At 52.9% G+C, this 27,487-nt stretch overlaps 1 protein-coding gene across 2 annotated transcripts; it reads right to left on the bottom strand.

The window, feature by feature from the left end:
• Positions 1–102: 102 nt before the first annotated feature.
• Positions 103–22,046, bottom strand: PODN (podocan). 2 transcript variants are annotated; one of them, XM_090271627.1, is made up of 11 exons: positions 21,986–22,046; positions 15,023–15,339; positions 13,614–13,707; positions 12,284–12,348; positions 10,587–10,696; positions 9,385–9,541; positions 8,982–9,097; positions 7,672–8,329; positions 4,607–4,755; positions 3,393–3,603; positions 103–1,043 (listed from the first exon to the last, which is right to left on the bottom strand). In XM_090271627.1, the coding sequence occupies exons 2-10, from the start codon at positions 15,332–15,334 to the stop codon at positions 3,420–3,422; spliced, it is 1,845 nt and encodes a 614-aa protein (XP_090127753.1). In that variant the 5' UTR covers positions 15,335–15,339; positions 21,986–22,046; the 3' UTR covers positions 103–1,043; positions 3,393–3,419. The 2 variants fall into 2 exon arrangements, with proteins under 2 accessions (XP_090127753.1, XP_090127754.1); XM_090271628.1 differs by lacking the exon at positions 21,986–22,046 and adding an exon at positions 21,299–21,410.
• Between the last annotated feature and the right edge of the window lie 5,441 nt (positions 22,047–27,487).

The following is a 27,487-nucleotide window of genomic DNA, read 5'->3' as shown; positions in this document are numbered from 1 at the left end:
TCCTGTGGGTCTGGACAGGTGCTGAGAGACTCGTGTCCTGCCCACGCGGCCAGGTGCCAGCTCAGCACCTGGCAGGACGCACACACAGACATGGCCACGGGCTGCAAGACAGGGCTAATGCTTTTATATTAGTTTTTCTATGACAAAAAGAATCAGCTTTGAGGTTTTTATCATTTTTTTCTTAAAAAACAACAACAACACAAAGGCACCCAGAACTCCCTGCAGGCCCAAAGAATAAAAATGGTGTCTCGTCAGTGGGGCCAGGCCCTTCCTCCTCCTCGTTCAGCCCCACGATCTCCATCTCACTTCTGCCTGTGGACCCTGGCAGTCCCAGGAGACTTGCCCTGTGGCCTCGCCCATCCAAAACATGCCTGTGGCCGGCCAAGGCATGGCAGGGAGCAAGTGCCCCAGTTGCTGGGGGGGCAGGGCAAGGGGGCCAGAGCAGGAGTCCTGAAGGTTCCTGTCCCCAAAGGGAGGGAAAAGGAACAAAAGCCAGCTTTTGTGAGTTCCAAAGGGCAGCAGGCAGCTGACCGTAGAGAGCTCGGAGATAACTCTGTGTCTTCTCCAGAGGATGGACGGACAGACGGACAGGCAGACAGCAAGCTGTTCTGGCCACTTCTGGCTGGAGCAAGAACTGTTGGTGGCATAGGCCGAGGAGGGCTGTTTGCAAGTGATTCGTGTGTGTGTGTGTGTGTGTGTGTGTGTGTGTGTGTGAAGAAGTGGGAGCTCATGCATGCCAGGGTGGGGTCAGACCCTTCCCTGAGTCTGCATGATTCAGAGGGCGTGATGGTGATGGCGGTGGGTATGGGGTGGAGGATGGGACCCTTTGCAAGATGATGTGCAGCTGGCTGTATGGGGGTATGTCATGGTATCTGTGTGTGTGGCTGTGGCACGAACTGTAGGAAGGGGTAGGGATGACAAACTGTTAAGTTTGTGTTGGTGGGGTAGGCGGGTGCAGTGCTGGGTGTGTCTGCAGTGTGGTGGAGTCGGAGCTCACAGGGCACAGACACGTGCTGCAGAAAGGGGTCCAGATGTCCATCATCCTATAGAACATTTGGGAGAGTTAGGGAGTCCCAAGCAGACCCGCCAGCCACAGCCTGCCTAGGGGAGGTGGATCAGAACTGGGGAGCCCACTTGACGATGCTCTGGGAGGACCAGGTGACTGCAGGCAGGAGGAGACATTGCTCCTGGGAGCCTAGAGCCAGTGGGTGCCTACTGAGAGGTGTTTGTGCTGATGTGGCCAGGCCTGGTGTGGATTAGAGGGCCTCTGGGTCCCTCTGGACATTCCTGGGGCCTCATCCCAGGCTCCACTCAACTGACCAGTCCTCCAGAAGGGGCAGATGCCCTCTCATCCCAGGACTCCACAGCCCCCCTTGTGAGGTCCATAACATCCACACTGGTGCTGACCCCTGGCTCTGCCTGAGCATAATGCCTGGAGAGAGAGGGTCTACTTTCATAGCCCTGGACCCCTGAGGGAGAAGAAGGTGACTCCCAGAACTGCGCCTGGGCTTGCCCTCCATGCTCACACTGCCCCCAGGCACACTCTCCTCCCTGCCTCTGTCATCCATCCAGGGGTCCTCACACCCTTCAGGCTCCTCTTTGCCCCAGGCCTACTTCCATTCAGGTTCCTGAGAGTGGCCCAGTGACCTCCCACAGCCACACCCTGACCCTGTGACCCCAGCTTGGCCCACCGGGATGTCCCTCTAACCAAACCTCTCCACCTGGCTACTTGCCGACCTGTCCTGTGGCCTCTCCAACAACCTTTCCAGCAACCCTGCCTACCAGCCCCTCCAGTCTGCATCCCGTCCCCTCACAGCCTAACCCCAGGATCCGCCCCTGCAGATACACTCATTGTCCTTGCTCCTTGCCCTCCTGCCCCACACACCTAGCCAAAAACCCAGCTCTGGAGGGATCCAATTATCCATCCTCACACCCAGCTCTGAGTGCCAAGCACCTCCTGCTGCACAGAGAAAGCAGAAGGCTGAAGGCAGCTGGCTGACAGGACTTTATGTCCAGCCGCCAAGCCACTAACCTGTGACTGCAGCTACTCAGTCCTCTGTCCCTCCTGTCCCAATGAAAGGAGCACTGCCACCCCCACCCCCCACCCCCCACCAGAGCCAGTCCCTCCTACTATTTCCACAGGGACCACCACTCAACTCAGCTCTTCTCCACATGGGCCCTTCCCCATGAGCATTCAAACCAGCTCCATGCCTTAAAAAGCCCCAACATGTACTTCTTACCCCTTCCTACAACCACCCTCTCTCATCTCTTCACAGCCAAACTTCTTGACAGAGTTGTATACACTCCCTGGATCCACTCCTTTCCAGCCCCTTTTCTCTACTCCATTGTCCTGAGGCTGCTTCCCACAGGTCATGGGGGATCTACTTGTGGATAAATGCAGTGGGTCCTGGGCAGCGCTCAGCGCTCAGGTCTATCGGCCTCTCAGCAGCACTGACACAACTGATTCTCTCCACTGTGCATGTGTTCATGGCATGTATGTGCATAACATGCACGCACGTATGCTGTGTGTGTTGTGTGCGGGAAGGGATTGTGTGCATGTTCTATATCTGTAAATGCATGTGCATGTGTGCAGCATGTTCCATGAATGTATGCCTTTGTGGGTGTGTGCGTGTTTGGACATATGTGAGCATGGGTACATGTATGTTGAAGCACTGTGTACATGCACGTTCTTGTGTTACATGCATGTGCGAGTACCCTCTGATCTGGGCTGTATACCACTTTCCTACCTCCTTCCCTAGCTGCTCCATCTCAGCCCCCTCCCCCTGGTCCTGCCTTCTCCCCAGGCGAGCTCCCCAGCCTCCTGCAGCCTCAGTGACTGTTTCAAGCTGATGATGCCTGGATCCCCAACTCCAGCCCAGACCTCACTGCTGAACCCCAGACCTATATATCCAACCCATCCCTGGGCACCTCCCCCAGTGCCTTTCAGGCCCTTCAAACTCAGCACTCCCCTGAACAAACCTGTTCTTCCTCTCCTCCACCCTGCATTCCAAGCTCAAGCCTGCGCCTGGTCTCTCCCTCACCCCATGTCCAGAGGGACTACTCAAGTCTGCCTCCCAGGTCCTTTCGGCCCAGCTGCTTGTCTGCATCCTCACCTCCTGCCCCATAATCTCTGGCTTCGATTCCAGCAGTAGCATCTGCCTGGCCTCCCACATCCACTCCCTGTGTGTGATCCATCAGGCATTCATCAGTCACTGCTGGGAGAATCCCCGGCACAGGCCGGCCTCCCATGGGCTTGCTGTTATACCCAGCCTCCCATCCAAATGCTCTTACAGGTTCACAAAAGGAACAGTGAAGCAGGGGACAGAGGGTGAAGAATGGACAGAAGGAGCCTAGACTGGGTCAGGGACAGGAAACTAGCAAGGACATCCCACCTATGTCAGATCCGGTTCACGTGTTCACTACCGCCCTTCCTCTTCCTCCTCATCCTCATCCTCCTCTTCCTCTTCCTCTTCCTTCTCCAACTGGCCTCGATCCTTGGAAATGTCACCAAACTCAAAGTTGCCTTCTATGTCCAAGACCTGCAGGTGCTTCAGCCTCCGGAAGGCGCTTTCCACCACGGAGCCCACGGCCAGCTTGTTAAACCTGTACAGCCACCCACATGGGGTCAGTGCCAGGAGCCCAACCCTCAGAGTCCCCACACTTACCCACCCCAGAACGTAAAGGGGAGGGTGGGCCTTCCAGGAGGATGTTGCAGCAAATACAAAAGGCAGGGGCTGGGAGGCACCCCATATCAAGGGCAGCACAAGCTGTCCAGTGTGACTACAGCTTGGGGGACAGGGGCTGACCCTGGGCCACGCGCCCACCAGGTGAGGGTAAGGCTGCCACTGCATGAGCTCTCACTATGACTTGGAGTGGCAGGCGTGGGAGCCTCCTCTTGCCTGCCTTTTGGAACTAATCCTGAGTCCTGAGACTCCTGGGCTGCCAGGCTGGGGTCACCTGGTTCCTAGTGTGAGGTGGCACACCTGCAAGGCCAGAGCCATGCCGGGCCGGGACACACAGGTTGTGGGAAGGCAGAAGTCAGGCTCTGATCTCAAGCCCCCTCAACTCTCTGTGCCACAGTTCCCTGCAGGAACCAAAGCACAGGTCGCATTCACCCCAGTGTCACCCAGCCTGGGGCCTCTGGGCCACAAAGCCCCTGGGAGTACACATTCTGCCTTTCCTAATATGGCTCCTTCTCTCTGATTTGAGAAGGTGGAAGGTGGGGATGTTAGAAAGAACCTTCTGGCTCTGCTGTATGGAAGCTCCTCATCTCCTTAGGGGGCTGAGCCCCCTGAGTCCTTCTAAACACCCAGAGTCCAGTGAAAACATGAACATCTGCTGTCCTGGGTCTGAGGCCCAGGCATAGCCTGGCCAGCTGTGGACACAGCACCACCTATGCTCTCTGGGCCTCAATTTTTTCAGCTGCAAATTGGGACGATGCTCTCAGGGATCCCTTCTAGCCATAGTAACATCAATAAGGCCCACGTGCACCACTTGGCTTTCAACACTGACCTCTACCTGTGAGCTGTTCCCATGTACCTTGACTATCCTGCTAGAGCCAGGGTGGGCACAGGGGGCATCCACAGGGCCACAGGGCACCTCCTACCTGAGAAAGATCCCCTTGAGGTTGGGTGTGGAGTCGAAGGCATTGGCAGGCACGGTGCTGATCTTATTGTTCTGCAGATACAGGTACTCCAGTGACTCAGGAAGTCCCCCCGGGATCTCTGTGAGCTGATTCCCGGCGATGTCCAGCAGCTGCAGGGGTGCCCAGGGAAGTAAAAGCAATTAACAATTTGCAAAGGCCCCCACGAACCCCCCAAACACATGTAAATCTCACCATAACCCTGTGAGATGGGATCTAAATCTACATTGTCCAGGTGGGGAAACAGAGGCCCAAGAGATCTGTCTAAGGCCACGCAGCCTGTACAAGGCTGGAGCCCAGTGTACCTGACTCCAAACCCTTGTTCTACCCAGCTCCTTCCACCCTCCTACATGGATTCACAGCCAGGGTTTCCTTCCTCATTAACTCATATGTCACCCCCACCAAATTAAAGACTCAGAGAGCAGGGGCCAGGAATCCTCTAGTCATTGAATCTCATCCCATGGATCCCAGAGGAAGGTGGGGTTGGGGGTCATACAGCTGGGGCTACGTATTCAGGGACCTCGGGGGCCATATTGGCAGGGGTCAGGATCAAGAGTGCCAGGCTGACAGGGATCCCATGCTGGTGAGTCTCAGAGTCACCACATGCCTACAGTCCAAGAAGTGGGAAACCAGGAAAATGGGATGGTTTTCCTGGGAGCAGAAGGAAGAAGCAGTAGGCAGGAGACCTGGATGTGCACAGGACCAGCCCACTGTCCCTCAGCTGTCACCCAACACACACTTGTCCAATCTCTTTTGGGACTCCATCGTTTCTAAGCTCCCTCCCTCACCCCAACAGGCTGGGGCTCAGGGTCAGGAAGCTGGGGGCCATGAATCCAGATTCAACATTCAAGGGGAGGACAAGCTTGATGCACCATAGGAAACCTCCCCGTCACCTGCCCTATGCACAGAGCTCCCTGTCCCCACTGTGTTCACTTCACATGGCTCCAGCACTTCTTTATTCATTCCATACACCTCTGTGTCCATGGGTGCTGGGGACTTGGATGCCACTGAGACACTGCCTCCACCCTCAGGAAGCCAGGCTGGGAGATGGACACAGAATCTGACAATGACAGCTAGTGGAATGGGGCCACCATAAGGAGCCTGATGCAGCCTTGGGTCAGGGACACTGATGGCAGCCAGCACAGGTAGGGGCTCTGGAGTGATGGGAACAGTTGCTGCTTATAGAAAAAGCCAAATGTGAAAGAAAGAATCCACCCCAAGAGACACCGGATCCCTGACTGAACTTATCCAGGCCCACGGTGGTATTCAACCTGCCCATCATTGGTGGCTTCCAGAGGAGGTGACACCTGAGTCCTAGGTACATTATAGTCTCCAGTAGGGTAGTGAGCCTCCATCTGTCTTATTCTAAGCTGGGTCTTCAGTTCTAGAATTGTGTCTGCACATGGTGGGGTTTGGATATAGACTTGTGGAATGAATGAGGAAGTAAGTATCACCAGGATGGAAACGATGCTTGCTTCTAGCAGAGGGGCCAGTATGAGCAAAGCTCAGTACGCCTGGGAAAATAAGAAGCTCAGCTGGAAAGAGGGGCAGGCTGGACCTTGAAGGCTGTGGCAAGGATTCTGATCTGGGTTCTAAGGGCAATGGGGAGCCATGGGGTTCTGGGGAACCGTGGGGTTCTGGGCAGGAGTATAAGCAGAGCATATGTTTTTCAAGATACCCTCTGATTGCTTATGGAGTACAAGAGTAGAGAGTTCCTAGGAATGTTGGGTCCAGGAAAAAAATGGGGGTGAATTGGCTACGGGTATGGGCAGCAGGAATGGAGAGAAGCAGACCTACTAAGATGTGATGGTAGAACTGGTAGGGGGTAGTAACAAGGGGCATTGCAAGGCAGGTGGTATAAAAAGGGGGTGTCAAGGCCAGCTACCAGGTTTCCCGTGGGCACCAGAAGTGGATGTCGCCCCCTTTAGTGAGTTAGAAAATGCAGTAGGAGGAGCAGTTGTGAAGGAGAGGACAATGGGGTTTGGCCCCTTGAGAATGGGGTTCCTGGGGTATACCTAAGAGGGATTCATTGGCACAGGGGGTTCAATCCTGGTGTCTGGGTGAGGAGAGACCCCAGCTAATGCTGCTCCTGCAAGGTCAGCTATTTCCCTGACTCCCACCCTGCTCCATCCTCAGAGCTGAGCCTCACCTCCCTGCCCCCCACTCAGACATCCCTGTCCCAACAGCTCCCCCCACAAGCATGGACTGTGAGCCTACCAGGCCAGGGCCCTGGGTCCAGCAGTGAACAGAACAGACTAAAATGCCTGCCCTTATTCTAGAGAAAGGAGCAGGAACCAAACAAGCAAACAGATGACCTAATGCTGGGGAGGAGGGAGGAGGCATATGTAGAAAAACAAAGCAGAGGAAGGTGGTAGGTGGTGAGAGAAGACCTCCCAAGGAGGTGACATTTGTGCAGATCCCTGAGAAAGAGGGAGGAGCAAGCCCTGAGAACATCTGGGGCAAAGAAGACAGACAGCGTGGCACAGGTTCCCAGGCTCCCTGGTGGGCCTGGCAGCACCTCAGCTCTGCCTCCCAGGTTTCTCTAATGGAGTTCCCTTCCAGCCCCTCACCAAGTCAGGGAGATTTCGCTGTAAGAAACTCAATTCTTATGGCCAGGCATCCTGCCTGACTGACCATGGCCACAACAGCCACACCGACTGCCCACATCACCTCAAGTAGACTCTCCAGCCCCCTGCAGACCACTTTGACTGCCTTGCTGTCTTCCCCACCCACAAACCCAGCCTTCTCTGGGCACATATTCCTGTGCCTGTGGGTGGGTGAGTTTGACACTCCTGCCACCTGAATTGTTCCTGTCCCCAGGGACCATGGGCCTCTGCCTGTACCTATGACCTCCTCTTACCCTTAAAGCCCTCCTTAAGCTCTGCCTGCCCATACCAGCTGTACTCTGCTCTTCACTCCTTAGGGGCATGCTAGCCATACTGTCTGCATGGCCTAGCCCCCCTACTTTAAGGCCTGGCCTCCCCAGAGGGTACCACCCTCATGGCCCAGTCCCCTGCCTTCCCCTTTACCTGCAGATGGGTGAGGTCAGCCCAGGCACTGGGGCCCAGGGCACGGCTGCGCAGCCGGTTGCCAGTGAGGTAGAGCTCGCGAAGCTGAGCCATGCCTGCCAGCGCCCCGCGTGCCAGGGCGGCCAGCTCGTTGCGCTTGACCTTCAGCACGTGCACATTGCGGGGAAGTCCTGGCGGCAGTGTGTGCAGCCGGTTGCCCGACAAATCCAGGGAGCGCAGCAGGCGCAGCTTGCGGAAGGCGTCGCGGTGCATCTGAGGGCTGGTGATGCGGTTGTAGCTGAGGTTCAACTCCTCCAGGAAGTAGGTGGTGGCAAAGTCGTCGCGGCCGATGCCGGTGATCTGGTTGTGCAGTATCATGAGGGTGCGCACGCGGCGGGGCAGGCCGCTGGGCACGCGCTCCAGCGCATTGTTGTACAGGTGCACGGTGTGCAGCCGCTTGAGGCCCTGGAAGGCCCGCGGGTGGATGCCGTGCGCGCGCAGCTGGTTGCTGTGCAGCAGCAGGTACTCGAGGCTGCGGATGGGGGTCAGCACATCCGCGTCCACGCTCCGTATGGCGTTCTTCTCCAGGTGCAGCAGCACTAGGCTGCGTGGCAGCCCCGCTGGGACCCGCGACAGGTTGTTGCTGGACAGATCCAGGTACTCCAGGCTGGAGAGCTTCCTGGGGCGAGGGTGATTAGGACGGTTGGCAGAAGGCCACACAGCAGGAACCCACTGTTGTTTCCACCATGTTACCAAAGGAGGTGGCAGAGAAACTTGCATCTAATTCATCCCAGTTCCGCCCGTTGCTCACTGGGGGACCTCGGGCCTCTCCAGGCTTCCCATTGGCGTTCTTCTCCAGGTGCAGGCTCCCAGGCTCCCTGGTGGGCCTGGCAGCACCTCAGCCCTGCCTCCCAGGTTTCCCTAATGAAGTTCCCTTCCAGCCCCTGACCTAGGAAGGCTCTAGCCTGGTTTCTGACACATAGGGTTTTATTGGAAGAACAATTGTTTAAGGCCTTTTTTGGCCACTATGGGCCCTAAAAAAATTAAAACATGTTTGCCTTCAACAAACATGATTGAGTTTCTATTTTGTCCGGAGAAGCCACCCTCTGCAAATGCTTCCCTACCTCACTGGAATTTTGGCAGGCCTTACCCATACCTATCAGTTGTTCCTGGGGACAGAAATGTCAGTAGAGGCACAAACCTTGAAGTTTCTTCCCAGGAACTGGCCAGGGCAGCAGGGCAAGAGGTGTGTGAGAGAGGGCCTGGCTGGCTGGGCCCTGGGAGGAGCTTCCTGGTGCCCCATCCTCCTGAGGGCCCAGGCAGGGGCTTACCAGAAAGTCTCGTTGTCCAGGCCCTCATCAGTCAGGTAGTTGTTCTGCAGGTACAGCTCCCGCAGGTTGCTCAGCTCACTGAAGGCACCTGGTGGAATCTTCTCCAGCTTGTTGCTCTGGGGGGTGGGACAGTGGGGAGGGGAGCATGAGAGACAGCCCATGGGCAAGGGCAGAGCCAAAAGACGTATGGAGAGGGGTCTGAGGGAGCCATGAGGAGCAGGCCTAGGCCTGGAGGACTCTGGGCGTGGGCTGATAGCCAGGTGCCCAGGCTTCTGCCTGCTTCCCCATAGTGGGTGCTGTGCCAAGGCCCCACAGCCTTGCCACTGTGCCCATGTGGGCCTGGGCTCTTGCTCCACTATGGGTGCCTGCTCTGGGGGTGTCCCATCTGCCCTCTCCCTCATACCTTGAGGTGCAGCTTGTAGAGGGCGGGGGGCAGATGCTTGGGCACATGGCGCAGAAAGTTGCTGGACAGAATAAGGATCTCAACATTGCTGGAACCGTTGAACATGTTGTCCGGCAGCCCAGCATCCGCCAGCTTGTTGTTGTGCAGGTACACAGACCTGGGGGGTGAGGTGCAGGTCCTCACTCACCCAGGCCCCCGATCCCTGGCCCCAGCACCAACTCAAGGTTTGGAGCCTCCAAACCTTGCTCTGGTTGGGCCTGGGGCCGAGGGCATCCTCCTCCTCTCATCTGAGGAACCTCAGACTCTACCTAATGGAGTCCCCCTATACAGCTGAGGGGAACAAGGACCCACCAGAGGTTACCACACAAGTTAGTGGTAGAACTAGGATTTCCTGATCCCCAGTCCATACTTCGCCATTCCCTTCAAGGTTCTCAGTCATTCCCCAATTGTCATAGCCTGTTAATCCCACACAGCTAACTGTAAGTTCCGTGGGACTTCCTGAACATGGGACGTGTCCCTGATGCCCAACACAGGGCTTGGCTCAGGGTGATGCCTCATCCATTCAGCAAGTATACAGTGAGTTCCCCTACATGCAGGGAATGAATGTTCTAGACTCTAAAGATATAGCAGTGGACACAACCAATGAGACCCTGCCCTCACGGAGCTAACAAACTTGGAGGCCAGAAGACCAGGAACCAAAGAAATGCATGGAAGATATAGTTCATTCTTGCTGGGTGCCTCTCTTGGGCCTCAGTCTTCTCATCTATCGGATGGGAGCATGCACAGTGACCCTAGCTCCTCAGGGGGATGGAGAGAATAGAGTGAGGTGACAGATGCTGGTACAGAAGTGGCATCAGGAGGGACTAGCCCCTCCAGCACCACAGTGCACTGCCCACTGCTCCCAAAGCAGCTCTCAGTGAGGGACGACTCTGCCTGTTGGAAGATGCTTTTCCCCCAGGGGCTGAGGAAAGAGGGAACCTCACCCAGCTCCCATAATTCCACAGACATCACCCTCTGTCCTTGCCTCCTGGACTGATTGCTCCTCATCCTTTAGGTCTCAGCCTTTGGAGCCTGTGCCCCTGCAGCCCCTGGGCATCTCCAGGGCCCATCTGGGTCCTCTCTGCCTCACTCAGGGTGGCAGCCTCTGCTCGGCTCCTCCCCCTTCCCCAGCCTGAGCCCAGGGCCCCCCTCTGACCTCTGACCTCAGGTTTGGCTTCTGGCCAAAGGTGAGCCCATAGATCTTGGTGAGATAGTTGGCGGCGAAGTCCACACTGATCAGGGTGTTTGGCAGGAATCGGGGTGCCAAGGTCAGCTGGAAAGGGAATAGCCAGGGCAGAAAGACCAATGGAGGGAGGAGGTCGGCTCTGGGTCCCGCTGTCTGCTGCTCATCTGGTCCCTTCATTTGTCTCCTCCCAGCAACCACAGCTGTCTTTCTAAAATGGAAACCTGTTTCCTTCTGCTGATAACACAAAACCAGAATATCTACAGCTCCCCAGAGCACTGTGCTTGGCATTTAAAGCCCACCAGGCCTGTCCCCTGCCCTGCCTGCCCTGTTTTCTCCCCTCCCTGGTCCCCAACACTGGCTCTCTGTCCAGCTGGAGTGAGACCCATGCTTTCCCAGCACAGCCCACAGCGTCCACCCCTCATTCATTCAACAGCAGAGCCTGAGCCTACAACGTTCCAGGCACGGTTCCAGGAGCTCACTGGGCATGTCCTGGGCAACAAGATGGAGAAGTACCTCTGCCCGCCTCCCCCACAAAAAGCTTACATCCTAGTGGAGAAGATAACAAACAAGGAATAAAGTATCTGATAATGATCACTGCTATGCAGGGAATTCAAACAGGCTGAAGACAGAACGACTGTGTGGGTTGCTCAGGAAATAGGTGACAGACACTTAAGGCATGACAGCAGCATAAACACCATCTGGGAGGGAGCATACAAGGCAGAGGAGCAGCGAATGCAAACCCAGCATGGGAGGTGGCAGGGTGCAGGTCTTGGGGGTTAGAGGAGCAAGAGAGAGTGAGTGGGGCCATGAGTTAAGAGAAGCAAGGGGAAGTGTGGCTTTCATTCTGGGCCGAAGTCAAAGCCATTGGAGGGTTTTAAGCAGGGAGGGGGGATGTAGGGGAGAAGTGGGGAATAATTTTTAAAGGTCACTCTGGCTGCTCTGAGGAGAAGGGGCAAAAATGAGGAGGCAGGTTGCCCAGTTGCAGGATAGCAGGGCAAGGCTTGCAGTACTGCTGGGCATGGTAAGAAGCACTAGGGCTTGGCACTCAGACCAGCTGTATGGTAGGTGGTTGGAGACCCCCTTTACAGAGATGCAGAGCTGGCAGGAGCACTGGGGGCTGTGAGTGGGAGCAGTCCTACTTCCATTAGACATTTAGGGGAGGCAGCCAGGAGGCAGAAGGATCTTTGAGTCTCAAGTAGGAGGAGAGGAATGGGCTGGAGACTGCCACTGGATTAGGCCATTATGGAGAGTTCAGAGAGAAGAGGCGAGGATGGAGTTCTGGGGCATGCCAAATATTTTGAGGTTGAGTGTCTTTGTGTCTCTTCTCATGCTGTCCCTTCTATTGCAGTGTCCTCTTCTCCAGACCCCTGCCTGAAATCCTGTTTCCTGTCATGGTCCTTTAAAGGCTATCTCTTCCACAAAGTCCTGAAAGCACCCCCGCCCTGTGGACATGAGCTTTCACTCCCCCTATACTATCATCATAAGCCTTGGCCTCTGTCTTCATTACTAACCACTCGGATGCCCCAGATTAAGGTGTGGGGTCTGGGCCATGTCTGAGCAGTAACGAGGACCCAGTGGCCAGCCCAGAAGAGGCCCTCGGGAAAGTTCCCTGAATTCAGCCTCTGACACCAGGCGGCATGGTCAGCATGCTTCCTGCTGCTGCGGGGCCCTCACCTTGTTATTGGCCAGGTACAGGTAATTGAGGTTGGTCAAATGCTCAAACGCCTCCTCCGGGAGCCCTTCAAAGGACAGGCATCGGTCAGAGCCCTGGATGAAGGAGACGCTACAGGGGAGCACACAAGCACCAATCCCCCCTCCTCCAAGCCCACCCCACTTGCTAGGACTGGGGACAGCACTCCCTGAGGCAGGTGTGACACTGCTCTCTTCCCAGCCAGTCCCAACAGGCCTTCCCAGCCTCTTGCTCACAGGAACCCAAGCTCAGAGGAGCAGGTGGGAAATGTCCACTGAGGGACAAACCTAGGTGGGAATGGGTCCCCGTAAGATCAGGCCATGGGATGGAGGACCCAGACTGACATTTTTTTTTCTGCCAGGAAGGAGTGCTGGGCGCATCCCCAGAAGATCCAACCCAGCCCCATTGCAGGGCACGGTTTCAGCCTGTGAGCCTCCCCACCACCTGGCCCGCCCCTGCCCCATCTAGTGTCGAGACTTGGCTGTCACTGGGATCCTGGCCAGGCTGGCCCTTCTCCAGTCCTGAGGCCGGCCCATGACACTAGGTTCCAGACCCTCAGATGCTAGGACTCACCCAATGATCTAACAAGAGGGAACAGTTACATAAACTGTGCAGCACCCCTCCATGGAATACCCCGTGCTGTGTAAAATGATGGCCACAGAGAGTTTTAGCAATATGAGAATGCTGCTGAGCTAACTGCTGAGTGAAACTGAGCACTTGCAATAGTGGTGATGCCTATATTATAAATTCAGCTAGGGATGAAAAACACAAAGAAAAAAGACTAGATTGGATTGTGATGATGGTTGTGCAACTATAAATTACTAGTACTCATCACATTGGACCTATTAATTGGGTAAATCTTATGTATGCAAATTACACCTCAATAAAGATGCTTTTTAAAAATGGAAAGAAATGTACCAAAATGTCCATAGTGATGAACTCCAAGTGGCAGAATTATAAGTGGGTTTTGAATTTTCTATTTTATTTTTCTATATTTCCAAATTTTCTATTATAATAAAAATTATTTTCATCATCAGAAAAAAAACACACATTTTAAAATTTGAGGACTCTACAACTCTTTGATTCTGTGAATTAAAGAGTCTACAACAAAGGTCTTTGAAGCCTCTCCCTTGAGTCAACTCCCAGGTCTCAGAGACACACAGGGGTGGCTTTTAGCCAATACCCAGGACCCACTACCAGCCCAGCCAAGATCTGCTTTTATCCACATCCCAGGGTCTGCAGGGTGGGGCTCTCCCCAGGAGCGCCCAATCCCCCACCTGGTGGCCCCATCCCAGGCTCTGGGTGACCCCTCACCTCGTGAAGTCAGGCGGTTGTTTTGAAGGTTCAGAGTCTCCAGCTGATGCAGCCGGGATAGTTCCTCAGGGTAGATCTTCTCCAGCTGGTTGTTCTAGGGAGGCAGGAGCGGGGGTGGTGAGGAGGCAGCAGCAGCATGGGGAGTAGGCCTAACTCTACCCTCAGCCCCAGTCTCAGGAGCCAGCTCATCTGTTGGGAACCTCTGTTGGGATTCTCCACCATGGTAGACAGACCCTGGGTGCCAGCTCTGAGCCATGCCTGGATCTGGGTGCTTGAGGTAGAGCCGTGACAACAGACATGTGGGTCTCACATTCTAGGAGCCCACACATGGGTGTCCACAGGCAGTTCAAACTTGGAGTGTCATCTCCCCTTCAGACCTGCTCCCCTCATGTCCCACTTAGTGACAACCCATCCTCCCCACACCCAAGCCAGAAACCCCTTTTGGTTCCCTTTCTGGGCTCTGCATTTCTCACTCCTGTTGGCATGCTTTAAAATCTGGGTCAGGTACCACCTCCTCCAGAAGCCTTCCTGGGTTGAGTTGGGAGCTAGATTAGGAACTGCTCCAGGCCTCCCAATTAGTCCTCTGTCTCCACCTATCGTGCTCTCTACTTGTTTAGGTCTCTGCCTCCCCCATAACTGGGAATGCCTCAAGGGCAGGTATGTCCGAGTCCTCCCTTTGTGCACAGCACCCACCCAGGACCAGAGGTGGAAAGCCAGTACCCAGGAGGTATTTTACCAATGGAGGGATGAGTGAGCTAAAAATAAGTGCTGTTGTCACCTTGTCCCTTTCCCTAGTAGGCTACCCTAGCCTGGAGCCGCCACCACTGCCATCCCAGGCCCACAGGGCTCTGTAACCAGGGCAGGTCACTTTCCTTCACTGAATCTGGTCTCCTCTGGAAATGGATACAACAGCCCCTTCCTCTCCCTCAAGGCTGCTGGGTCACACAAGGGGACTGGGTGCACCAGCACCTCAGAGCCCCCATCTGGAACTCTAAGACCCACTTCCTATACCTCAGCTGCAGAGAGAGCTCTGTTCCCTGAGCCCCCAGGACACTCTATCAGGGTCCACTTTGCTCTTGTTTTCCTGGCCTGTAATGGTGTCTGAGATTCAGCTGTGGGGCAGGTCTGTGTCCATTTTCAGATGAGGCCTGACTACTGACGGGCCTCAGCCCAGACTCCTCCCAGTGAAACAAAGCAGGTTATATCATGGTGCTCTGTGACCGAGGGGATACCCCAGGGTGGAGCCAGATCCTCCTGTCTGACCTGCCATAGCACCCCAAGTCTGGGCATGTGGAGCCAGGTGCAGTGACGGCTCTGGACAAGCAGGGAGCTGTGACTGGGGGTTCTGGGGCAGGAGCCACGAGTGTGGGGGCAGTTCCTGGTGACCAGTGGTACAGTGCCGGTCTCACCTGCAGGGACAGGTGGTTGGTATGCTCAGGCAGGTCCCCTGGGAATTCATGCAGGTCGATGCCACCACAGTCCACAACACCCTCCTGGGAACAGGCACAGTCTCGGGGGCAGTTAATGGTGGCTGGGCCAGGCCCTAGCTCCTCCGGGCTCAGGATCAGCACCGGCTCCTCCTCCACAAATTCGTTTTCTTCAGGACTCAGGCTGTGAGTGCCACTTCGGCCAAACACAGGGGCTCTCACGGCGAGCACCAGTCCGAGCTGCAGCTGCGGTGGTAACAGCAGCAGGAGCAGCAGCGCCCTGCTCCGGGCCATGGTGCCTGCGGGAGGGGTCGAGTCAGATCCACCTGGGAACCAGGGCTGACTTAACCTGTTAGGTACAGCAAGCACAGGGCTAGGCTCATAAAAGTGCTAATGGGCCCTCCCAGGCACCAGGCAGAGCCCACTCTGGACCCTGTCCTCAGCATGCATCTGATCTGGTGACTGCTGCCCTCCCCTCCCCAAGCATCCCATCAGGGCTGCCTCTAGAGGGAGGTGGGTGAAGTGAAGACTTGTCTTTAGGCAGGCCTGAAAAACCTCCCACAACCTCACCAGGCCTGGTCCCCAAAAATCTATACCCCTACTTTGCAGAAGGTAAGCTGAAGCCAGGGAAGAACAGTGACGTGCAGGGCTTGGCCTGGGTTTTGCTGAGCTCTCAGACAAGCAGTGCTGGGAGGCCCTGTCCCTCCTCCAGCTACCACAGGCAATGGTGGGCCAGACCTGCCTGGTACATCCCAGCTCTTCAGTTTGCCATTTCTAGGGTCTTCAGGACATGACCTTGCCTCTCCTCCAATTCCCCACCCACCTGCCCCAGTTAAAACAGGTCTGTTTAGTAGTTCCTCTCCCCAGGCCTTTGCATATCCTATTCCTTCCACCTGGAATGCCACCCCCTCTCTATGCAATCTATAACTCCTCCAAGAACCAATGCCGGTGTTGTGTCCCCTGGGAAGATGGATGAGATGCCCCAGGGCTCCCCATTCCTGTGCTCCCCCAGGGCTAGGCATGAATTGGGTTGAGTTGTGAATACATGAAGATGTCTTTCTCCCACAACAGGGCTGTGAGTCTGGGCAGAGGCCAGAACCGGGCACAGAGTAGGTGTCAGTGAATGGAGCTGCTGCTGCCCCCAGAACCTCCCAAATCCTATTCCTGGTGTTGGGCCCTCAGCTGCCCTCACCAGGGCCTGCTGTGCTCACAAGATGGCTGCAGCATGCAGCAGACCATGTCCCAGCATGGTCCCCTGGGGCAGCAGGGAGGGGGCATAGAGGCTGGCTCCAGGCCATTGAGGAAGACGCTGGTTCCATTGTCCCAGCAGCCCATGGGCCAGGCTGGTCCCCAGAGTTCTCTTTCCAGGGATTCAGTCAGAAAACCTCTCTGGGGTGTGATAAGTTGTGACAGGCAGTAGCTCAGGTACACTGGAGTCCCACAGACCCAGTGTCCACTACTTAGCACCTCTGACTTCAACCTCAGCTTCCTCATTTTACAGATAATATGTGTCTGGACTCGCACTTGCAGCTTCTGTGAGGAGTCCACAAGGTAACAGCCACAAAGCACCTGGCACCTATTAGGTCATGAGGGGCTGCTATCAGCGCTACCGTGAATACAAACGCCGGTGCAGTGTCCAGACTGGGGGCACCACGCCTCATTCCGAGCCTCCCCCCCCCCCCCATTAGATCAGGGACCACAACCCACAGAGCCATTAGAAGGTTCTGACATGATGGTGGGCCTGTGAGGGCTGGGTAAACGGGAAGCTTGCTGATGACGCTGATGTTTGCTTAAGAAGCAGGCTGTGGAGCCAGACAGCCAGGGCTGCAAGCTCGACCCTGGCTCTTACCAGCTGAGGGACTCTGGGCAAGTGTTGTCACCCTCTAACCCCAGCCTGCTCACTGTCCCTGGGCTGGTAACAGGGTTGTCCTAATGGGAAGACTGAGAGTCAATGGGATGAACGTACTGCACACAGTAAGTGCTCAATAAATGTTAGCTCTTCCCACCACTAACACCTGATCCGTGGTCCTTGTTCGCATCCCAGCCACGCCACTGCCTGCCCCAGAACCCCTGCTTCTCACCCTTCCCTGTCTAGATCCTGCTGTGCTTTGGGGTCCAGTCCCAGGTTCACCTCTTCCCTGAAGATTTGAAAGGTGTGAGGAGAGAGAAGAGAAATAGCAACCAGGCTTGCTGGACCCTCTAGGTCCTCAAGGCCTATGCAGACTTGGGCCGCCCAGCACTGGCCTGGCAGAAAACCAGGCAGCCAGCTCACATGCAGTCCCAGGCTCCAGAGATCAGCCAGCTGCAGCCTGGCCCTATGCCCACCCTGCCACACCCCTGCTTGCCCCATCCCCTGACCAAATGGGCAATAAATCCTCAGCCAGTCTGCACATCATCATTCCCATGGCACACTGTAACCCCCCAGCAAGCTCAACAGCCTCCCGCCCCTGGAGCCACCAGCATTAGTCTGTCTGACCCTGCTGCAGAACGGGACTGTGGAAAGGGGAGTTGGGCACAGGGCCAGGCCCCAAATTCAATCAGGCAGAAGGCCAGGTACAAGGAGACTCCCCACATATCCTGTGCATTTACTGGACCAGCTATTTTTCCTCCCTCACCTTCAGCTTTGTGTCTGTAAAGATCTGTAAACTGTATCTGTAAAAATATTTAACTTATATTAACATTATGAGCCATATTGAAAATGTTATCATCACTTCATAGATGAGGGAGCTGAGGCCCAGCAAGGTTGGCCAATGTAACACAGTTGTTAAATGGCAAAGCTGAGCTCCCAGCCCAGGTCTTAGCCACAATGCTATGGGTAATGCAAAACACAGCTGGGCTCTGAGGACCCAGACAGACATGGCTCCTACCCTTAAGAAGCTCACACCTGCACTGTCCACATGTGGCTACTGAGCACTTGAAATGCGGCTAATCTAAATTGAGATGTGCTATAAGTGTAAAATGTAGCATACATGGGTTTCTTTTTAGTACCAAAAAGAATGTAAAATATCTTATTAATAGCTCATTTATGTTTATATTGATTACATGATAATACTTTACTGTGGCTTCTAGAACACTTTACATGACATATGTGGCTTGCATTTGTGCCTCACACTGTATTTCTATTAGACATTATGTATAAATTGCATTCATAGTTCACATCATGTTTCTATTGGATGTTATATGTAAATTGAGTATCATAATCCCACTGTCATCAGAGGTGTGATGAAGGGAAGCTGAAGTCCATAGGAACTCAGAGGAGGCCTAACCCTGCCTGGGGCCAAGAAGGCTTCTCAGAAGAAGTGATGCCTCACCTAGCCATGAAGGATGAGTATCAGGCAAAAGTGGAAGGGTGATACAAGCAAGGGGTTGGCTTGTGCAAAGGTCCAGGGGCAAGAGAACCCATGTTATGACCTCTAAAAAGCTCCTAGAGTGTCTGATAGAGGTTGGAAACTGGGAGTGATGCAAGTGGACAGTGACCACATGTCCAGGCAAAGAAGGGACTTGAAAGCCAGGTTAGGAAGAGTGACCCTTAACTTTGGGGAGATGAGGAACTGTTGAAGAGGAGTGTGGCACTAGCGGGCTCAGGGATGGACAGAGCGGAGCTTTCAGGGGCTGCGCAGTAGTGCAGGCAAGGGTTATTGAGCCTGTTCCGGGCAGACTGGGAGGGGCTGGGTTGCAGGGATGGAGAGGGAGCTGGATTCAAGGGAGAAGAACATACAGGGCTTGGACAGTGGTGACCCACCTGCCACTCCCCGCCTCCCAGCTTCACTAGCCACCCTCAGGACCTTAGGATCCTGCACAGCTCCAGCTCCACCACCTGGTTTGCTGGGTGACTTTGGCCATATCACTGACCCATCAGAGTCCAATTTTTGTTGTTGTTGTCTAAGAATGTTGAGCAACATAAGCCCCCAAGGCCCCTTCTATGTGCCCAACCATGTTGGAGCTGTGCATGGAAGAATAAAGGACAGAACAGACCCCTTGTCTTCAGAAGTCCCCAGAGTAAGGAGTTCCGCTGGTGGGGAACAACTCACACCTTTGGGAAAGCGAAGGCTGGGCAGGAGGGGCAACTCAATCTGGTGAGCTCTCATCCTCATGCAAGAGCTTTAGTGACAAGTATGTGGGGTTCAATCCTGAGCCTGGTTGAGTCATTTCACTGCTCTGAGCCTGGAGTCACTTCATTAGTCTGGGCAATGGAGATGGGAACTCCTCATGAGGATTAACTGAAATGGCAAGCCCAGCTGAGGGTGGCACCCAGGAAGTACCTGGGGGCCGCTGCCCTCCCATCCCAAATCTCAATGCTCTGAAGAGCTGAAGTATAGAATTAAGGCAGGAAGAAAGAAGGGGAAGGAGACTCTTCAAATTAGGGGGCAGACACTTAACCCCAAGCACCACCTCCCTCCTCCACTCAAATTCAGTGAAGACTTGCTGATCACCTGCCCTGTGCTGGGTCCTGAACAACTATATCTTATAGATGCCAGTAGAAATCCCCAGACTAAGAGTTAGTCTTCCTACTTTGCAGACAAGAAAACTCAGGCGCAAGGGTGTTCATTGCTGCCCATTGCTGCTCATCCCCAGCAAACTCCTATTCTGATGCCCCTGCTCTGGGAAGTCGCTCCTGCCCCCTTGGCTGGATTAGGGGGTTCCTCTTGGCTCCCACAGCACCTCTGCCCACATGGAGTGGGGGCTCAGGAAATATTTGCTGAATAAAGAACTGAATTTGTGAAAAGCAGAGCTGGAAAAGATCTGCAACATTATCTCATCTGACTCCTTCTATTTACAGATTAGTATGTTCAAGGCAAGACCAGGACTAGAACTGTGTCTTCTGACTCCTGCCCAGAGCCTTCAGCTGGTCTTGAAAGTTGAGTAGGAATTCTCCAGGTGGACTCCAGGCAGGGCGGAGGGCATGAGCAAAGACACAGGGTGGGGGTGGGGGAAGAGGGAGGGATGCTCAGGGAAGGGTGAACAGGATGAAGGTCCACATCTGCCAAGCATCAGCCACTATGCTAAGGTGCCAGTGATAGGGAGCCATCAAGAGTTACAGGCAAGTCATAGAGCTCTTACGTATGATTCTACCAGGTCTAGAGGTGCCACCATTAGTGTCCCCAACACAAAATTTAGATACAAGGGACAAAGTATGCTCCCACAAGCTCTCATGAAAAGTCATGTGAATCTGACATTTCTTAACTTGCAGTCTAGGCTAGAGTAGACTGGGCCCTGAGCCCTAAAAGAGGACAAGACCACCCAGGGGCTCTCCCGGTTCACACCAGGGGTGACCTTGGAGCCAGGTGGACCACAGCTTCACTTTCCCTGGCCGGCCTAAGTCCAAGGACTCATGCGCAGACTGCCGATGCCCTACAGTCCCGAGATGCACTCTTAGTGCCGGCACGCATCCCTCTGTGCCTCCCAGACAGGGACCGTCAGCTCAGCATGCACGCCTGTCTCCGCTCCTCTCCTGAGCCCTCAGCCTCAGCCCCAGGGGCCACCAGCAGCTCGCCGACGCCACCTCCTCTGCCACCTGACCGCGCATCAGGTATTCTAACGCTGCGATGCTGTCCCCGCCCCAGGCCAGGGACCTGGGGTTTTCGCCGCATTAGCGGGAGGGCGCCGACCCCTCTGCCCGCCCTCCTAGTTTCCCGTCCTCGGTCCAGCTGTCCCAACGGGGAGGCAGCCGCGTAGACCGACAGACACCAGGCCGCCAGTTGAGAGCTCTGGGCTGGGAGCCGAGCCCCAAGCCGGTCCCGGAGGTGGTCGCACTGGCTCTTTCTCACCTGTCCCCACGCCCTAGAGGCGGATTTCTGCCCTTCTTTAAGCCTCGGTTTCTGTCTGTAAAGAGGTCGAAGGGTGGACTAGCTGGGATGAGTGGCTTGGAAAGAAACAGGGTAACTGAACCGGGGCTCTAGGTTAGAGGGGTCCACGCTCCACACCCAGTTCCACCTGCCCCTCACATTCTCTGTCGCCCGCAGGCGTCCTTCCATTTCCCCCGCCCATCCGCCCTCAGATTCTTTCCAGATGTGCCCAGCGGGAGGGGCCCGGGGGCTGGGACCAGACTCCGGCCAGAGAGAAGAAAAGGTCCCCGCCAGGTCCCGATCGCGGAGGGGTCGCTTCTCTGAGGGAGGGCTCCCCGCAGTGCCCTCGGTGCAGGGCTCTGAGGGGAGAGATGCGAGAAGCGGCGGTCCCACCCGGCGGGAAGTCCGAGTCCGCTGCCCACGCTTGGTCCCGAATCCGTGGCCCCCCCGGCCGCCCGCCCGCGCCCGGTACCTGCTGCGTCTCCGCGCCCCACCGCGCCCCACCGCGCCCCACCGGCCGAACCGCTCTTCCGAGTCCCGGCTGCGCTCCGCAGGCGCGGGCTCCTTCCATTCAAGTCGAGCCGTGCGCTCGGCGACGCAAGTTTTGTTGTGGGTTTTCTCCTCCCCGCCTCTTCCCCGCCGCCACCCCACCCCCCCCACCCCCCGCGTGCATCTGCTGGACGCCGGCCTCCTCCGGACACGGGCGCAGGGTCCCCACAGGCGCGGGGAGGGGAGCCCTGCCCCTTCCCCATGTTGGGCTTGGCCGGGCCCCACTTTCCGGGAAGGCAGAGCCGCCGGACCGACCCCTCTCGTGTCCCGGCCCTGGCGGGGCCGCATAGCACTCCTCACCCTACCCACCCTCCAAGAGGCTGGACAGGCGGGGTGTCCAGCCCGCAAGGCTTTCTAGGCTTTCACAGTGGAACTGGACCCCCCCTTAGGCCCCAGCACCTGAATGAGGGTCGGGGAGAGGGCCCCTTCCACCAACTGCCTTTGAGATCAGTTTCTTCCTCATGACAGATTTTGCAACCGCTCCAGGCGCGAGTACCGTTCTGTTCACTCTCCCACCCTGGGGTCCTGGGCCGTGGCTAACAGGGCTGCCAGCCAAGACCGTGCTGGGCCCCTTCCCGGAAAAGCTCCCCGCCCTCCCCACACTCCTTACCCCCACGTTGGCCCGGGGCTCACAGCCTGGTGAGACTTAAAGGAAGGTAAATTGGGCAGGGAGTAGGGTGCATGCGGATCCCAGTGCCGGGGAGACAAGGGGGGCGAGCCCTCACGTGGTGCTCCCAGGAGCTGAAAACGCTTCCAAGTCAAGGAGCATTAACTACTAGCAGCTGAAGCCACACGGTTTGGTGCCAGGGGCTTTGGCGTGGTTGAAGGCGGTAGGGCTGGGTTGAGGTGGTACTTGGCACTTCCACTGCCTAACAAGGCTCTTCCCTTATACCTGATCTGGCCTTGTGGTCAGGGGCAGGGTTCCCTTGCCCTCCTACTGAATAGGGAAAAGGAGAAATAACTCAAACTTGGGACCACTTGCTCAACCTAAATTGCCAAGGCCATGAATGAATGAGTGAATGAATGGCTCGTGTAAAAGCTCCAGACCTTTCACTGGCTTCTGCTGCCGCATCCTGATTGGACGTCCTGATTGCCCTCATTCAGGGATAAGAAGACAGCCTTAGTAAGGGTGTGACTGAGTAACTGAATAAAATGACCAGGTTTGCCCTTCCCCACAGCCCAAGTTCTTTCCATGATGGAAACAGGCAGGTGACTTGAACCGAGGCTGCATTCGAACGCAGGACTTTCCGTTTTCCATTATCTCAAAAACACAGGAATTTAGCAAGAAAGGGAAGGGGAAATATTTTGCCTTCTTCGGTCTCATATTCTAATTCCCTCTAAGGTCAAACTTACCAGCGTTGGTATGACTCACAGGTTGGACAGGGGCCAACTCAGAAATGCATCTCGTGTCTTCTCAACATTGAGCTTAGAGTCAAGTGAAGCTAGGACAAGATACTTGAATACCCATGAACTAAAGAAAATCTATCTTCTAGAAGGACAATGAGAAACAGTACAAACTGCGTGCCTACAAAGTGCCAGGCACGGAGTTAAATCTTTAAATATCTTAATCATCCCAACCCTGTGGGAACAGGTATTCTCTGTTTCCTCTGCTAAGGCCAGCCAGAGGGCACACCACATATCTGGCCCCCTCCCCCACCCCAAGCAACAGGCTCTTCTGTGGAATGCCAAGTCAGCACATGCCCACACCTGTTCTGTGGTTGTCCAATGCTATAGACACAAGCTAAAATTATTTGTCTGAATTATAATATGGAGGAATCACTTTGAGTGTTTTGGGTGGAAAATTGGAGGCAATTGTGGTGCTCTAGAAGCAAATCCTCTATCAGAAGGGCCATAAAGACAGAATTGAGTTTGAAATGTAGGTTTCCTGAATCTACTTGTGCTACTTTGGCTGCTTCGTACTGCTCATGTTTCAGCGCGTTTAAGTGTATGGTGTCAAGCACCAACTTTGGACTTAGGCTTGGGTTCAAATCCAAGTTGGATTCAAAAGAAGATAAAAATGTCTGAGTTCGTAAGAAAATGGAACTATAGGGACTCTGTACAGCACCTGGCACATGGTAAGTGGTCAATAAAAGCCAGCTGCTATTGTTACAAACTATTACCGAGACCTGACTAAACATCTAGGGAACATTAAAATAGAAAAGACAAGTGGAAAGGATTTTACAGAAACCTCTGCATTGCCCAGGATCAGTGCCTCCTCATTCAAAACAGTAAGAAACAAGAACACTCAAGAGGCTAAAGACATACATATGGCTAGAGAGAGCCAGAAGTGAAGGACAAGAAGACTTTCAAGAGGGTCTGATGAGGAAAAAGGGAATATAAGGAACTAGATAGGGGGAGATAAGGTGTTGTTATACTTCATCATCCAAAACCTTTCCCTATTAAGTAGCAGAGTCCCAAATACTGAGGTACGGCAGCAGCATAATTTTTCTGGACATTTAGGAATCAAACCCCATGATGTTGTTTTATGTATATGGATTCCATATGGAGGATCTTGATAAGACATTAAAGGACAAGCAGGGCATCATGGGAAAATCACAGGCCAAGTCAGATACAGAAAAAGTCTTCTGGGCTCCTATAGCATCCCATACAAAGTATTGTTGGACTTTTTCTGCCATATATCATGCTTTTCATCTCTGTCGCCCACTGGACTGTAAACCCTCCGGGGCAAGAACCTTATCTTATGTTCTGTAAGGTCCAGAACACCATCACTGTCGTCAGCAGAATGAATGTCCAAAGATGTCCATACCCTTCTCTGTGGAGCGTGTGAACATGTTACAGTACATGGCAAAAGCGGACTTTGCAGATGTAGTGAAGGTCGTGGACTTTCCAATGGGGAGATGACCCTGGTGGGCCTAACCCAATCACACGAGCTCTTAAAAACAGAAGTTTATCTGGCTGGAGGTAGGGGAGATGAGGCAGCAGGGGACATCAGAGATCTGAAACGTGAGGGCTCAGCTGGCTTTGAAGATGAAGGGGATGCAGGCAGCCTCTAGAAGCTGAGAACCACAGACTGCCAGCAAGGATACGGGGACTTCAGTCCCACAGGAGCATGAAACTGAATTTTGCCAGCATCCTGAATGAGCATGGAGCAGCTTCTCCCCCAGGGTCTCCAGGTAAGAGTCCAGAGCAGCCAACACCTTGACTTTGGCCTTATGAATCCTAGAGCCTAAGAGCCAGTGGAACCCACACTGACTTCTGCCAACCATAGAATGGAGAAAAATTTGTGTCAAGTTAAGCCACTAAGTTTGTGGTAATGTTACAGCAGCAATAGAAAACTAATGCAAACGTTAATAACTAAAACTAACACATGGTTCAACAGCATATTCCCACACATCATTTTCACTTAATCTTCACAATAAACAGGACAGTATTATTGTCTCCTTATTTTAGGAAACTGATGCTCAGGTGACCAGCTAACAAGTAGCTGAGCCACAACTTACTGTCTTCATGTTCCAACACCAATGAGAGTTGGATCCTGCACCGCAGCTACCATTCTGTAGCTTGAAAATTCTACCTTAAGATAAATTCAAAAATGGACTAAAAGAAAGACAATAACAAACAAAAGAAAGTCAAGCTGCTTTCATACTGTGAAAACTTAAAAGCTTTTGAAATTCTCCTTTGTTTCTTCCAAAGATATCAAGTAAGTCATGGAACAAGTCAGGGTATAAACAAAGAAACACAAGAAGGATCAAGTCTTCTTTCTGGCCCATAGAAGAAAAAAAAGATTTTGTAAATGGCAAGAGGAAAAATCCTCAAAAGAGTAGCTGTCAATGAAATATTTTCTCCTATTCAGATGCTCTCTCAACCACTGTTAAGATACATCTTTCACAATGAAATGCCAGCTGGGTTTAGGAACATCTCTGTGGTTGGAGATTTCAAACCACTTGTGAGCAATTTTTATTGTCAGAGAGTTCACCTGATTTTCAGTCTGAAATCACACTTTCTATATTTCTTCCCATTACTTCTAATAACAAAGAAAAAGAATTCTTTCCCCTCTTTGGTCTTTCCATTTCATTTTTAACAAATATTTTTATTTATTTACTTATTTTTAAAGATTTTATTTATTTTTAGAGAGAGGGAGAAGGAGGGAGAAAGAGAGGGAAAAACATCAATGTGTGAGAGAAATCAATTGGTTGCCTCTCACACGTCCCCAACTGGGAACCTGGCCCACACTGAGGCATGTGCCCTGACGGGGAATTGAACTGGCTACCTTTTGGTCTGCAGGCCAGCGCTCAATCCACTGAACTGCATCAGCCAGGGCTATTTATTTATTTTTAGAGAGTAGGGAAGAGAGGGAGAAAGAAAGAGAGAGAATCATCGATTGGTTGCCTCTCGTACATGCCCCAACTGGGAGCCAAACCCACTACTCAGGTATGTGCCCTAACCAGGAATTGAACCAGTAGTCATTTACTTTGCAGAACGATGCCCAACCAATTGAGCCACACCAGTCAGGAGAGTCTTTCCATTTCTTAAATATTTGTGAACTGTTATCACACTCTACCCTTGGGTATCACTTTGCCAAGCTGAAGTCTCCTTTTAGGCCACCTAAGTCAACCTTTCTCTTATACTGCTGTGTCTTCATGTCTGAACTTCTTTCCACCTATTTAAGTTCTAATAAAGGTTTAATCTTGAACCAAGTACACTATGGAAGGTGCTATATTCTAAAAGGTGAATTATACAATAACCAACTTTGTAGTTGGTTAGAAAACTAGAGCACGTACTGCTTCTCTACCTGCAATTAAGTACTCAGCAGACCACAATGAATGGCCCTCAATTTTACATAAAAGTTTTTGGCAACAAATTCAGGAACTAAAAGGTCAAGTATTTACTACATGCTGCTGAAAACAGCACTGTGAATATTTACGAAGTATTTAAATGATATTAATAGAATTGGTAGACTAAATGGACACCACTTTTTGCAGTAAGTTTTGGATATGATACATTTAAAATATATATATTTCTCCAAGAAGTCTGGCTAAAATTCCACACCAAATTAAACTTCCTGCCAAATGGAATCAGACGCCACATTTCTTAAGGGCCAGAAATCTGGCCCAATATTCTCTGTTCTTACCAAGAACTAAAGAGCTGTTTGTTTGCAGCAGTCTCCAGATAGATATTAATACTGGGCCTTTCCAGTAGATTTTGTAACTCTCTATTGAGAAAAACTCCGAAATTTGGCCAGACATGGGCTATGGTTCCTGATAGTGCATAAACCTTTGAGGTCCCTCATTAGCTGTTTAGTACTATATCCCAAATTCCTTATTCCTATCAGTGTAGTCTCTAAACAAACTCAATCCCACAGAGTAATTTACCCAGAGGCACAATCTGGCTAATTACCTTTTTTTATTTTTCTAGTCAATAACATTAAGCCACTTCTTTGTGTTCAGAAAGCAACCAGGCCATGGGCAGCTACAATTGTAATCGTTGGCCGAAATGCAAAACTTCTGAACATCAAACTAAATAATTCTATATTCATTCACTTAGTTACAGATAATGATTTTTGAGGAAAATGTAAGAATGGAGACAGTTAATCTGAAAAGTAGCTTGTCCCCAATCCTGACGCCAACCAATTGATTATCTGAACTCAAAGGATTGTCACAAAATGTTCCAATGAATAAATTCTTTCAAGTTAAAAAAAATTTCTCACATAACATTAGATACCACTTATCTATTGAGTACCTACTAAGTGTTTGACATTTTACTGCTAAAGTTGCTAATTCTCACAACCATCAAGGTGGGCATTATTATTCCCTTTTCATAGAGAACAGGCTCAGAGTCATTATCTCAAAGTCCCAAAACTGAGCGCCAGACCTAGGACCTTCATCTGATGGGCCGCAGGTTTTCCCACTATACCAGGCTGTTCTAAATGTATTATTTTCTGAAACTGCTTAAGTTTCAGAAGATAAAACTGTTAATTATAGGATTTAACTTCATATTTCTTTTTTCTAAGGTAATATATATGAGGAAAATAGAAGTTTACATTTACATGTGATTGAACCTTTGACAAGGCATTATACAATTTAAAAAAAACTTTAGTAATCATGTCTAATCCTCATTTCTTCAAGAAACTTTTATTCATGCATAGTCTGGC

Source organism: Furipterus horrens, unplaced genomic scaffold, assembly GCF_987537825.1.
Source record: "Furipterus horrens unplaced genomic scaffold, mFurHor1.1.pri manual_scaffold_3, whole genome shotgun sequence".
NCBI classification, from domain to species: domain Eukaryota; kingdom Metazoa; phylum Chordata; class Mammalia; order Chiroptera; family Furipteridae; genus Furipterus; species Furipterus horrens.
The sequence above is the reverse complement of the archived record's forward strand: the minus strand, read 5'-3'. Positions and strand labels throughout refer to the sequence as shown.